We start from the raw sequence: 14,254 nt of genomic DNA, 5'->3' as shown, positions 1-14,254 counted from the left end.
GGACACACAGGAGGAGGAGCATTTGCTGTGCCCTGTGAGAAGATGAGGGTGCCCCCATCTGCTCTGCTCTTCAGTGATCTGAGACCAGAGCTTGGGTTTCTTCTTGCTGTGGGCTGGTGGAGTTGCATCTGCTTGGTGCAGCCCATGCCTGGAGCTGGTTTTATCTGTCCTGGCTTTGCAGGAGGCTGCGAGCAGAGCTGGGAGCTGAAGGACAGGACGGGCTCAAGGTTGTAAAACTGCTGGTTTGGACAGCAGACTTCCTGGGGATCGCTGCTATTCCCAGGTCCTCACCAGAGCTGCGTTTTTAGCTCTTTCCATCCATTTTGGCGGCTCTGGGTTTAACTCCCTACCCTTCACCTGCATTTTGAAACCCTCTGGGGAGCCGGTGTCCTCCAAACTCAACGCACTCGCTCCAGGCACAGCCTCGAATTGCGCAGGGGCCCAACCTGTTTGTCCAAGGCGTTTGGCAATGCCTGCTCCAGAGCAGCAGCGTCTGTTGTGAAACAGCTGCTTGGCTCCGGTTGCCATACTTGCTTGGGGTTTTTCTTTCCAAAGACTTTATTAATTACCTAGTTAGCGATTTGCTTTGGAGCAGGACAGAGACCCAGCTTTACTGCTTGACTGCCCTACTTAAGCCCAAGCGCTGCTCTAGGAGTCGAATAAACACGCAGCGTTGAGCTGTCTCGAGCTTCTGTAAAGAATTGGGAAGGCTTTCCTGGTCTGAGAAGAGAAAAAATGGGTGTTTTCTTCTGATGGGATGCACTGAGTCTCCTCATCTCTCCTAACAGTGTTGGTTTTTTTTTAAATTTCCCATAGGAAACACAGACTGACGAGAACTCAAAGTGCCTTTTCCCCGGTTGTGTTCAGCCCCCTCTTCACAGGTAAGGCTTTGGAAGATTTGCAGCACGGTGTTTCATTTTGCCACGTAAAGAGCAGCACAGGCACTGAGCGCTGCCTCGGTGTGCAAATGGGGATCTCTCTGAAGGGTCCCTCAGTCCTGCTTGGCCTCAAATGCTGGACGAGAGGAACTGTAGTGAACGTGGCTGTTGCACATCAGCGTTTTGCAATTCCTGTTGAAACTCAAATTTGAGTTGCTCTCTTGGAGGCAAAGGTCCTTCCTCCACGTAGGGCTGTTTGCATCCAGATGGTTGGAAAAATCCCCTATAGACAAAATGCAGTTTGGTGCTCCCCTCCTGTGGTTTGTGGGGGGCTAAGACCAAGCCCCACTTCCCACCTGGACCCACAGCATCAGTGGCTCTGCTGCATGACAGCTGTGGGAATTGAAACCTCTGTAGCAGAGCACTGCCTTCTGCAAGTTTCCCTCCCTCTCCCCATGTCCTGCTGGTTTCTGAGCTTCCCTTTTCTGCTGGGGGTGGAGGAAATTGGCTGGGTTATAAACAGTGCGAGGGGGAAGTCCTGCTCTGCTGGTAGCTAAATGCTGTGGTGCTGAAAACTGCTCATCATGTGCCTCTTGTGGTGTGGGCTCGTAGTCAGAACAGTCCTGGCTACAGGGCTTGGGGCTCCCATGGTAGAATTCCCGTCTCAAGGGTTGCGTGAGTACGAATCTGAGGTCCCATGTGAGCCTTTATCAGCTGTGTGGGGTTTTACGTGGCTCATTATGAAGGTCAGGTTCCAAATAAATTCACGTTGAGGGCCTTAGTGCACAGCAAAGGAATTAAAATGCAATTGTGGTGATAGCTGCATTGGAAAGAGCCGAGAGCTTCCCCTCGCTGTGGTGTCGGTGTTTGGGCTCAGCACTGGTGTGTGGTTTGTGCTCCTGAGTCCCCTTTGGAGAGCAGCGGCGAGATCATACCAAAAACTGGTTTAAATGTCAGAGAAGTGACCTTCAAGGCACAGCATTCATTTGAATTGCCCAAAACTCCTAACTGGAAGCTGCTGATCTGCTCCTGCGGGTCCTGGCGGCTCATTTGGCTCCTGCAGAAGCAGAGTCACTCATGGGAAACTTGGCTCTGGCGCTGCTTGTTCTCCTCTTGGTCCCCACATCCCTTCAGCCCATGCCGTGATGCAGGGGACGAGCTCCTCGCGCGATGCCGCTGCCTTCCCGTGAGCATCGTGCGTGTTTCCTGAGCAAATCAAGGCTGGCGAAAGGAAGAGCTGCTCCCGCTGCGTTGTCAGCTGTTGCTGGGGGAGGTTGTGAGGATAAAACCCCTAATTCTGTGTGCTGGTGAGGGGAGCACGTGGCTGTGTGTGCAGAGCTGCTTTTCCTCAAAAGACACTGCAGAGGAGAGCCTGGAGTTGACAAGTTTTTGCTTTAGATTTGGGAATTGTACTTGATTAATTGTTAGTTGATCCTCTTAACTCTTTTTAAAATGACTTATGCCGATTTTTGCCTGTTGGTGGAATACTGCCGATGTCCTTGCAGAAGCTTTTCCTTTGCAGAAGACCGTGGAGGTGTCCCCAAAGCAAATATCTGGATTTGAATTGCTTTAATTTGTGTTGACTCCTCCAGTCTTACGCTGCTGAGGTCTCGGTTTCTTTAACGGCTGCTGTGGAGGGGATTTGCTGAGACCGAGACCAGCAGAGCAGGGCACAATTCCATGTGGTTTTCTTGGTGATTTGCCTTCAGGATAATGCATGGGACAAACCAAGGTTTTGGGGAAGGCTGTCACAGAATCACAGAATGGCTCGGTTGGAAAAGCCCTCTGAGATCATCACGTCCAACCACTCCTGTCTACCCACTAAACCATATCCTTAAGTACCTCGTCTACCCGCTCTTTAAACACATCCAGGGATGGTGACTCCACCACCTCCCTGGGCAGCCTGTTCCAGCCTCTGACGACCCTCTCAGTAAAGAACTTCCTCCTTATCTCTAACCTGAACCTCCCTTGGCACAGCTTGGTGCCGTTTCCCCTTGTTCTATCCCCCATCACCTGGGAGAAGAGACCAGCACCCACCTCTCTACAAGCTCCCTTGAGGCAGTTGTAGGTGGTGATGAGGTCTCCCCTCAGCCTTCTCTTCTCCAGGCTAAACAAGCCCGGTTCCCTCAGCCGCTCCTCATAAGGGTGTCCTTGCTCTTCCCAAAACCCTGAATTATTGCAACCCCTCTTGGGTTGTCTTTTTGCTTGTCTGAAATGAATGCAGCCCAGCCGCTTCGTTGCGGGGTGTGGAAATGACAGCGTGGCTGCGTGCACGCTCACACCCACGAGTCCCCCAAGGAGAAGGTGCCTCGATAATAACCAACCCTAAATACGCCTCGTGCCATTGCTTATTAATAAACAGGGCTTTTAAAGGCAGGAGGGAGCTGAGTCAGTATTGCCCTGTGTAACGCAGGTAAATACATCATCGGGTGCTTGCCACGGGGTGGGTGACACCGGGTGCTGTATCTGGGGCAGAAGAGGAGTTCCCTGCCTGCAAGAATTGAAATTTAAGGCAGCCAAATTGTGTTGTCCTTGAGACCATGGTTCAGGTGTTTGGGATAGTTTGGTTTTGCTTCATCAGAGCCTGGTGAGACTGATTTTTGTTTTTGGGGGGGATAAAAGTGCCTTAGCTGTGGTAGCACCACTTAGGGTCTCTCTTTGGGATTTCAGTGTTTTCCTTTTGACTCCATATCAGTCCAGTGCTGAGGCTGACACTTTGACCTTGGTCTGATGGCTTCATTTCTCTCCCATGATTTTAGACTGATTTTAAGCTTTTCTGGGTTGAAGTTAGACAGTCCGTGTCATTATTTTCCCCAAGCAGTATCCTGCACCCAAAAAGCCTTCAGGCTTCAGTGAATTCCAGTTACTTAATGTAAAAGCTTGTCCAGCTCCCTCCTTTCCTGACCTGGGTGCTGAAAAGGTCTCGCAGTGGTTTCCTCATCATGTCCTCCTGGTCTGGGGCTCAGAGATGAGAGGGGGCTCAGGGATGTGCATGGGGGTCATTCTCCTCTGCCCAACTTTTGGACTGCTGTGGCAGAGCTGATCAGTGTCTCCAAAGCACTGCAGCAGGGAAAATCCCTTTGGAAACACCTGAGATGCTCTTCCAAACCCTGCAGAGGTCACTGCCCCTTCCCCTCTCCCCACTCTCGGCCTCTGCATGCCCCAGAGGAGGTGCCATGCTAACGGTCTTGCTCCGCAACCCTCAGGTGAAACGGTGTCGCTGGTGGACGTGGACATCTCGCAGCGAGGACTGACCTCCCCTCACCCTCCGACGCCGCCGCCTCCGCCACGAAGAAGCCTCAGCCTCTTAGGTACCATCCTGGGAGCATCCTTGACCATGCAGCTCTACAGAAGCATAGGATCTGCCCCTCTGCCTTTGCCAGGAGTGTTCTGAGGGTCACCATAATGTGCCTGCTCACTCTTCTCTGGCAGAGGATTTTTGCTGCTTGAAAGCTTCAGTGTTTCCCTTGGCTCAGCCAGAAGGGGAGGGCAGTGGTGGAACAATGCAAGGTGGGAGGTAACGTGCTGCTTTTGGAGCCTTTCTGCTGCTTTTGGAAGCTTTTCCCTTTCATACCCATCACCCAGTGAGGCCGATTCCCTTCTATGCTCTCAGTCGGAAGTGGAGGCTCCCTGAGAAGCTGCAGCACCAGGAGCCTGGCTCAGCTGCTCTGCATCCTCCAAAGCACGAGGAGGATGGGGAGCTGCTGCTGGGAAGCTCCATCTCCTCTCCTCTGGGCAGTGCTGAGTGCTGGTTTGCTCGGGCTGTGTTGTCAGACGCTCGCCGGTGCAGAGCTCGCTCGCTTTCCTGTTTTCTGAATCTTTCTTGCCTCTGTTCTCTCCTAGATGATATCAGTGGGACGCTGCCTGCATCTGTCCTAGTGGGTCCAATGGGCTCCTCCCTGCAGTCTTTCCCTCTGCCTCCGCCTCCTCCGCCCCATGCCCCAGGTCAGCTTAGCTTTAGCAGCAAGGCTTTCCCTCCAGGGATCTGGACTTTGGGGGTTTTCTTGGTAACCTTTAAGGCTGCACTTCTGGGTTTTAACAGCTCGAGGATGTGCGGTCCTGCACTGCTGAGCACCCAGGCACTGTCGTGTCAAGGCTCTGGTTTCTGTGTGGTGTGGCTCTTGTTGCCCGCAGTTTTACTGAAGCTTGTGATTGCACCAGCTTTATCCTCAGTTCAGCATCTCCAGTTTTCTTTGGTTAGCAGAAGCGCACCCCAGTTTGCGCTGTGTCAGATGACGTGTTCACGAGCGTCAGCAATGCTGGAAAAGAGCTGTGGGAGCAGGGTTCAGTGCAGGAGCCCCAGCTTTGTTCAGACCAGCTGAGCAGCACATGAGGACGTTTCCTGGGCGTTTACCCTTTTGCTTTTGGTTTCCTTCAGAACCCAGAGGGCTTTCACTGCCCTCTTATCAGGATTTGCGTTCACTCCTTCCAGTCTGTGCTGCCTGGCACTTCCCTTGCCTTCCCTCCCAGCTGTTGTAAGGCAATAGCAGGTGAAGGTACCGAGTTGGTCACCTCGGACGAGCCAGGCAGTGACTCCTGCTGTGTCCTTCCTGAGGACGTTGTCCTTCCCTCGCTCAGCCCACTTCCTCCTCCTGCCCTGACTGTGGAGCTGCGCGAGGGGGCCGGGGCGGCTCATTTTTTGGGGTGAGCTCCCCGTAGGTGACCACAGCCCGGGCTGTTTCTCCCTTTGCAGACGCCTTCCCACGCATCGTCCCGCTGAGGCCGATGGAGGCGATGCCCGGGCAGCCCGCCCCGCACCTGCAGTGTCCCCTCTACCGCCCCGACGCCAGCAGCTTCGCAGCCAGCTTGCGAGAGCTGGAGAAGGTAACGAAACGTGGGAGGGGGTGGTGGCAGCCAAAAAAAATGATGGTTGCAGGTCTAAGCTCTGGTTTTGGGGACTCATCATCCCTTTTACTGATGTGGGAGCCGTAAGATTAGGATAGGGTTGAAGAAACCCTCCTGCCTTTCTGCCAGTGGGGTCTTTGAGTCTAGACAAGCATTTTCTTGTGCATGCAAGAGGTGTCGTAGCCTTATCTGTTCTCTTGCCGCTTCTGAATGGTAAGAAGCGGTGGCACAATCTCATCCAGGAACAGCAAGTCTCAACCATCCGCATTCCTGGGTGCGCACAGACATTGACATTTTAGTATTTAAAGAAAAATAACAACAAAATCAAATCGTATTGTGTTTGTTTGGTGATAAAATCTTCCTTGCTAGCATCTGCTGACGTTCTGGCTTTCTCCTTTCCCAGTGTGGGTGGTACTGGGGACCAATGAACTGGGAGGATGCAGAGATGAAGCTGAAGGGGAAGCCGGATGGGTCCTTTCTGGTTCGAGACAGCTCCGACCCTCGTTACATCCTGAGCCTCAGCTTTCGATCGCAGGGCATCACCCATCACACCAGGATGGAGCACTACAGAGGTGAGAGCCACGGGCAGTTCTGAGGACCAGGCTGATCACCAGGTCCCAAAATGGTGCAGAGAGGGAGCAGCAGCAACGTGTTGAGGTTTGGCGAGAGGTCTTAGAGGCTGCATTTGACTTTGCTGTTTATGCCTCAAGCAGCAATTCTCCTTGTAACTCTGAAGAACTGGGGAAAAGTTCTCTGTGCCTGGCCCAGACTCAAAGAAAGTGGTGATGGCAAGGTTTCTGAGATGAGATGTACAGCAAGAGCCATCACTCATAGCTGTCAGTGCTTCCCAAAATGAAGCTTGTTTCCCTGTGAAATGAGAAGGGAGCTCTTGATGTCATGGTTTGTCACCTCGCCTTGTTCTCCCCCATGTGCAGGGTGCTCAGCAGTGGTACCCACTTCAAGCTGAGGTGTCAGTTCTACCGTGGTGGGGTTTTGTTTCAAGAACTCCTCTTTCACTCTTTGTGCCCTTTCTTTCTGCACGGGTGGCTTCTCACCTCGCCCCCGTGCTTTGTCCGCTTGTCTTCGCGTGTGGTTTTCTGCACCGAGCCCTTGTGCAAACCGTGGTCCTCAGGCCAAGGACACAGGCTCGGTGCATGGCAGAGGAGCTGCCCTGTAACCAGTGGGCAAGCTTTAATAACAGCTACCCATGGAGCCTTGTCATGAAATACTCCTGCAAATGCTGTGTTCAGAGGCTGCCCGGCCAGCCTGCTGCAGAAAGCAGTGGTTTGCAGCCTTTCAGAGCAAAGCTGCTCTTTTTTTCCATTTTACCCTTGCCATGGGGATGCCGCTGTTGTCATCTGCCACTGCTGCTGGTGAAAGCTGGCAGCGCTTCTGGTCTTGAGCCCTGCTGATGGGAAGGTGCCCCAAAATTTAATTCCAGCCCATCTAGAGCCCGTTCCCCTGTCCTTCACCACTGTGTAAGAAGGATTTTCATCACCCCGTCCTTGTAGAAACTACAAGCAGCAATTCAACTGGAGATGTGAGGCTGCCTGTACAGCAGATGCTTTTCTTGTAATTGAGTTTTGGAGCGAACTTCTCTTTCTGCCGATCTTGTTTCTTATTTATGCCCATTCTCAGTACTCCCTTGGCCAGATGTCTTTCCCTCTCCTCAAGCTGTCTCTTCTTGCTGCATGGATGGAGGTTGGAGCTGCCACCTTCCCTAGAGCAGCATTTCCAGCCATGGCACCGCATCAGGGGCTTCATTTTTGGGTGTAGCGCTTTGGTCTGCGTCGGCAGCCCCGCGCTCCCCCCAGGACCGACTGCCTTGTGCTGAGTGTGCTGCGGCAGCGTGGAAAACTGCAGACCCGAGCACTTTGATAAACCCATGAAGATGACAAATGGTGAGGCTGGGGGAACGGTTAAGAGAGAAATCCTTGACCTTCAGGTTTCAGGGAGATGAGAGGAAGAAAGTGGAGTTTCTTTGTCTTTTTTTAGGTGGGCTGGGAAGGCTGCATGCTTTGTCCTTTGCATCTCCTGGCCGCTTTCAAGAGCCAGTGATGCTGCTGGCAAAGCTGCTCCTCCAAAAAGTCCCTGGCCTGAAATATGTGCCAGATACCTCTGGTTTGGGTACCCCTTCTCCTTAGCATAAGTTCTTTACGTGGGTTACAGTGCTTGTGCAGATCAGCGCTGTCACACACCTCCAGCTGGCCACTGCTCCCCCCTAGACATGAGTCTGGCTCCTGATGGGCTCCGTCCTGAGCAGAGCCCTTTTTTCCCTATTTTCCTCATCCTGGTGAAGCTCTGCTCTGTGGTGGCTCTTGCTGGGACATCGACAGATCTGCAGGTAAAGGGAGATCCAGAGGGGAAGGTGGGGGATGCAGGCAGCGTTTTGGCAAGTAAAAGGGGTGATAAACAGCTGCATTTTGGTGCAAGGAGGGGATGTCTGGTTGCAGCACTAAGAGATTGAGATTGGTCTGACTTGAAGCTTCAGCTTAACCTATTTAGAGATCCGTGAGCAGGTTAGAGGGCCTGCTGTCCCTGCATGGCCCATCTCCAGTGTCACTGTTTGCCACTCGAGCTCAGCGCATCCCTCGTGTTGGATAACAGCACGGGGGAGCCGTGTTGGTGCCTCTTGACCCTGGTTCTGCTTGACAGTAACTTGAGTGAAGGTGTTTGAAACAGCTTCCCATGCCTGCTTGGAAATAAGTGACCCGTGTCAGCCTTGGGGCTGGCAGATGAGGACTCCAGCGCCTGGATCGCTGTTTTCAGTGTGGGCTCCACTGCCTTTCTTTGAGAGTGCTGGTGATGGGATACTTGGGAGGAGCAGGGGCGTCTGTTTAAAGTTATGTTTTGATAGTTTAGATAACTTAGACCCAGCAGTCGTTGCTTGCCTGAACTTGTAAACCTCCCCCCTGCCTTGTGGCCACGCTTGGGTTACAGTGGCCGTGGTGTTGTGGCTTTCTGTGTATCCTCAGCTCTTGGAGAGCGCTGGTCCCAGTGGAGCAGCATCTTTGCAAGCTGGTGCCACTGGTTCTTCCTCTTAGCAGCCTGCTTTGCCCCATCTGCAGAAGTCAGCCTGGGATGCTCCCCTGGTCTTTGAGAACGTCAGACTCGTGATTAAATGTCTCCTCTTGCCACCAGTGCTCCTGTAATGTGAAATCTGTCCTGTTCTCTTGGAAGGGACCTTCAGCCTGTGGTGCCATCCCAAGTTTGAAGACCGCTGCCAGTCTGTGGTGGAGTTCATCAAGAGAGCCATCATGCACTCAAAAAACGGGAAATTTCTCTACTTCCTCCGATCCAGGGTTCCAGGTGAGTCTGGAGGCTGATTTGCTCTGTGGTTTGCTGCTGGTCTGCCCTAGAGAGCCCATTAATGTGGCTCTGGTCTGCATCCTTGCCTGCTGACTTCTCGGGAGGAGCAGATCTCTCACTCAGCAGCTGCAGCACTTACTCGTGGTGGTAAGGAGACTTCCCAAACCTTTCCAGGATAAACGTGGTATCATCTCACACTACAATAAATAGAGCTGCAGACTGGAAAGCTACTCCCTCAACTAATTATTTGACTGCTATAACTCTGCTTTCTCCCCTCCCACAGTCTCAGTACTGCTGTTATTAAGCCCCACTCCATGCTCTGCAGTTTCCCAGCTCTCCCTTAGCTGTGACCCACCTGGGGCTGTGGAGGGCAGGGACACTGAGCTGAGCATGTGGGAGCTCAAAGAGAGCCTGGAGCGATGGATACCATGGATTCGGAGTCCTTGGGGGGGCTGTCGTGCCAGAGCCCATCGACAGGCAGGTGCTTGCAGGCAAAGAGGGAGTGTTTAGCACGGCGTTGTTGGAGCACGTTTGATTGCCTGCTGTTGGGATTGCACAGGGCTTCTTTCCCCATCCTTCAGACTCTGGTTCGTTCAGTGGGCTCACATCTCCCTCCAGCTGAATCCAGGCAGGCGACTGGACCAGTATCTTCTGTATTTAACTTTCTTCTGGTTTTGGCTCGTCTACCCTGGTGTACCAGAAAGCTAGCCAAAAAATCCAATGTGAAAGGAAGGGGCGAGCCTGCCAAATAGGGAAATATGCCCCTTACTTGCAAGAGAGCAAGGACGGGGACAGAATTTGGAGGGTGAGCAAGCGGGGATGCTTTGAACAAAATGAGCAGGGATGGGAGTGCTGCTGTGGTGAGGAGGGTGGTGGCAGTGAAGCAGAGAGGGGCAGGACAGTGTGAGGGTTGCTGCAGTAAACCTGCAAGTGAAATTCTAATAAATTTGCTCCCTATCTGTGCTGCCATTGTGCCTGCAGGCCCTGATGGCGACAGCGACCTCTCCATGGCGCTGCAGCACGGAGAGGATTCATCCCAAGGAGTTTCTGGTCTAGAAGAGGCTGGAGAGTGGGGAGCAGGAGTGGGATGTCCCCTCCTCAGGGTCTCTTTTTGGAGCACTGGAGTCACAGCCCAGATCTGTTCAGTGTTGCCCTCTGCTGCAGACACCGCCAATAACTGCAAAGCTGATTTATAACACAGCCACGCTTCGGGGAGGAGAGGGATGTAAAGCTGGTTTTGCAGTGTATCCTACCTTCAAAAAATCCTTTCAACTTAAACATACTTTACCTTCCTAATCCTGAGATCTCTCCCCCTGGAGAATAGAGCTTTGTGGGCTTAGAACTCCAGGCAAATACCTCTGAAAGGACTTGCTCTAGAAAAATATCATCTAAAAAGAAAATCCCCCCCTAAACAGCGCTGTGCACCTGCAAGGAGTCCTTGGCTGCCTGGTCCCTGCTCTGTGCTGCTGGCTCTGGGTCCTGCACCTCTCCAGCTGGGTGCAGCATTGGACCTGGGTGCTTCTCAGAGCTGCTGTGCCTTGATCCTTGAAAAACAAAGTCTCACGCTGTTGCGTGATCGTTTCAGTGGGAGAAGATTTAGGATCTGCATCTCCCCAGAGTGCTCGTTAGTGCCGTTCTGGCGAAATGCGCGGTGCTGCTCGGAGGAGGGGGCTGTTCCCAGCTCGCATCTGGCACAGCTCGTGCTGCGTGCCCCTCGTCGCTGGCTGAGCTCCCAGAGGCCAATTCCTTTTTGGTAGGAGAATAAGGAGGATGGGGGGGGTGGGAGAACCCAGCCTTCAATTGATGGCTGTTCTCTGCTGTCTCAAAAGCTGGCTCACAGCTTCCTGAGCTGCCTGGAGCAGTTTTGAGCCCATCTTACTGTGAAGAGCTTTCCCTCTTTTCCTTTCACTCCGCTGCCCTCAGAGACGAGCCAGCGAGAGGGAGTTAGAGTGTAACTGGCTTTGAATCCTCCTGCAAAGACAGATAAAACCTTGTGCTGCGAACGAGCCCAGCTCCCAAAGATCATTCCTGGTGCTCCCGCCGACCTCTTGGTTCTGTGGGCTCGATGGTTGCTCTTCAGTTTGAGGGAGGAAGAGGTTGTGGTGCAGGGGGTGGTTGGACGCTCTCAGCCTCGCGATGCTGCTCCCTGCGTGGGGCGCTGGCTCGAGCAACGCTGCCACCGCCTCTGCCTTTGTGCCCGGCCTCGTGACCCCAGGAATGAGCAGCTCTGGCACAGCTTGAGCTGACCAAAGCCTTCAGCCTTTTAACGCCTCGCTAGAAGTACCCAAAGGGTTTCGCAGAGCAAAGCCTACGTGCCGGTCATGCTGCCTGCCTTCTCCTTTGGCTGTCTTCTGCATCCTTTCAATACCCTGAAGCGATGCTTCATCTGATAATTCCTGGGTGAGGGGCATGGTTAGGAGCTCGCAGTGTCCCAGGATCTGCTTTTCCACAGTCACCCCATGCTGCCAGAACCTTGTGAGGAAGGCTGGAGGTGTTTTGCAGCCAAAGGGGGAAGGTTTGGCTCCCTGGTCCCAAGCAGCTTTGAAGCAGCGGGGTCCTGGGGAGATGCTATCGAACACGGCCTCAAAGAGAGCTCAGCTTCCCGAGAGCCAGCTTTTCCTTCCTGCATCACTACCGCTTCCTTTCTAACAGAACACTTATCCCCAGTATTGCTTTCTTTTCTCCAAAGGTCTCCCTCCAACGCCCGTCCAGCTCTTGTACCCAGTCTCCAGGTTCAGCAATGTCAAATCCCTTCAGCACCTTTGCCGCTTCCGGATCAGGCAGTTGGTCCGAATCGACCACATCCCTGAGCTCCCGCTGCCCAAGTGAGTCTCGAGGACTGCCCCGGGGCTGGGTCTCTGGTTTCCTCCTTGCTCCTCGTCGCTGTAGGCAGTGAGGAGGTGTCTGTATCTGCTGCAATGGGTCTGGGGGGGCATAGTTGACTTCTTCAGCCTTGGGACAGCACAATAAATGTCCTGTGGTGTGTTGGGGTGCATGGAGGAGTGGTGACCAGCTCAGGGGTGAGGTGTTACCTGCTGGTACCCCAGTCTTGGGGTAAAGACTCCTGTTTCTGCTGGGGGATCAGTTCTGGGTATCTTTTGTTGGTGTGGTTGTGGCTCGGGGTTAAAGCTTCTGCCCGGTCCTTCCCCAGGCCCCTGATCTCCTACATCCGCAAGTTCTACTACTACGACCCGCAGGAGGAGGTGTATCTGTCGCTGAAGGAGGCTCAGCTCATCTCCAAACAGAAGCAGGAGACAGAGTCCTCCACGTAGCGAGGCTGCCTCGCCCGTCTTGTTGCTGTCATTGATGGTACGTGAGTGTCACTGGTCCGTGCCTCATCCCGTGAATCGCTCTGATTACAAAGAAAACACAAAAGCCTCCCGAAGAGCCATGGCTGTTCACCCCATGGCCTTTTACCACTGCCCAGCTTTCCTTGGGGAGGGGAACAAGGCTGCTCCTGCTGCTTTCTTGTGCATATTTGTGCCCACACAAGCCCGCGCTCGCTCTCGTGCCAAAGCGGCCGCGGTCTGGGGCAGATCCACTGCATCAAGCGGGGTGGTTGATCCCTTTTCCCTCTCTTTCCCATTAGGAATTGGATTGTTGCCATCCTGTAGCCTGAGTCGGGCTGTGGTGGGAAGGAGGCACGCGATGGCGAAGCCCGCTTTTGCGGTGCCGCTTCTGCTCTCAAGCTCTTTTGTACAGAGAAGAGGGTTCAAGGCTCCTAAGAAGCACAGCAGAACGGGAGCGACAGCCCCGGCTGAGGGAGAGGGGCCTTGGAGACAGCTGAGCCCAGCGCCAACTCCTCGCAGAACAAAGAATGTCATGGCACTATTTATGATTTTTGGAAAGTTTTATTTTTGATGTCTTTTTTTGTTGTTGGTTTGGTTTTTATTTTCAGCATGATAAATACTGTCTTATGATCAGCTGAATTTTATTCTCCTCCCTTGGAAACTTCAAGGTGGGGACACAGTGAGACTGAAGGGGACTCTCTAAGGAAGATCATCTGCTCCAGGCAAGACTGTTCCTTGGTCCTCATGGAAAGGGGAGGCAAACTGAGCCCCAACAACGTGCAGCCTCGTGGGGTAACCTCTGGGGACCACGGAGCTCTGAAGGACGGGCAGCTGCACAGCTCCCAGCTTCCTAAGCTTTGAGAGAAGAGGACCAAACCTGATCTTGGGCAGCTGAGCTTTGCGACTGGATTTGCAGGGTTGCTCCTGCGTGCTTGGGAAGAGCATGTGAGCGATTTGGGTGGCGTGGAGCTTTCTGCCAAAGGGAACGGCTGCTGCTCCTCAGGCATCGTTCCTGTAGCAAACACTGGATGAGTCCCCTGCACCCCTGTGATAAGGAAGGAAGGAGGCAGAGCCGTTGCTGTGACGGTTGCAGCAGTCCATGGACCAAAGGTACTCACTGTGGTGATGTGGGTCTCGCCGAGCCGTGGGATGTGCACTTTGAGCCTTTCTCTGGCTGCGTCCAGAAGCTGTGAATGAAGCATTTTTCTGCAGAGCTGTGAAGGATCCTGATGGGAGTCGCTGGGGCATTAGGAGGCATCTTTGGGGTGAGCTGGAGCGAGAAACAGATAACTGAGGATTCATCTGGAATAGTGTCTGAACTCTTTGAGCTTCCTGCTGCTTCCTCCTGTCCCTGAGATGTCCTTGGCACCACGGCAGCGCAGAAACAGCAAAGCCAGGAGAGGTGGTGGCTCCTGCTGCGTTTCTGGGCTTGGCACTGGCTGCTGTACACCCCCGCCCCTTCCAGTGCTGCTCTGCTCCTTCATCTGCTGCAGCAACTGAAGAGTTTGCACTTCACGGTGGAATTTAAAGTTTGCCCGAAGCGATGTGGAAAAGTCTGGAGAAGCAACTTTCCTCCTGTATTTAACTGAGCAAGCGTTCCTCTGCTTTCAACCCGGCTGATGGAAACTCCATCCTGCACCGGTGTGGTCTGAAAACGCGATGATGTGGGCTCTGGATCTGAGGTCGGTGCTCCACAAGTTGGACTTTGGTCTAACCCTGCAAAAATGATCCGTGCCCTTGAATTAGATCGTGTGGATCTTTAAGCAGCCTGGAAAAATTCAGGTTTGCCTGCCTCTCGCATTGCTACGATGGGTGCTAACAGATCCCAAAATCCTGCCCTCCCTTTCTTCACCATCACCTCTGGCCTCAGTTTTGGTCCTGGCAAAAAAGTGTGTTTTTAAAAAAGGATTTGGCTTCCAGATGAAACCAATA

At 53.3% G+C, this 14,254-nt stretch overlaps 1 protein-coding gene across 1 annotated transcript; it reads left to right on the top strand.

The window, feature by feature from the left end:
- Positions 1-816: 816 nt before the first annotated feature.
- SOCS7 (suppressor of cytokine signaling 7) lies at positions 817-12,341 on the top strand (the record flags this gene model as incomplete). The annotated part of the gene is given in 8 exon segments (XM_010186823.1): positions 817-881; positions 4,085-4,189; positions 4,722-4,823; positions 5,572-5,702; positions 6,127-6,295; positions 8,904-9,032; positions 11,722-11,857; positions 12,184-12,341. Coding segments are annotated over 8 exon segments (995 nt in total), but the record flags the coding sequence as incomplete, so codon positions are not given.
- Positions 12,342-14,254: the final 1,913 nt, after the last annotated feature.

Source organism: Mesitornis unicolor, unplaced genomic scaffold (genome assembly GCF_000695765.1).
Source record: "Mesitornis unicolor isolate BGI_N332 unplaced genomic scaffold, ASM69576v1 scaffold11226, whole genome shotgun sequence".
Lineage (NCBI taxonomy): Eukaryota > Metazoa > Chordata > Aves > Mesitornithiformes > Mesitornithidae > Mesitornis > Mesitornis unicolor.
This window is presented reverse-complemented; position numbering and strand designations above follow the sequence as displayed.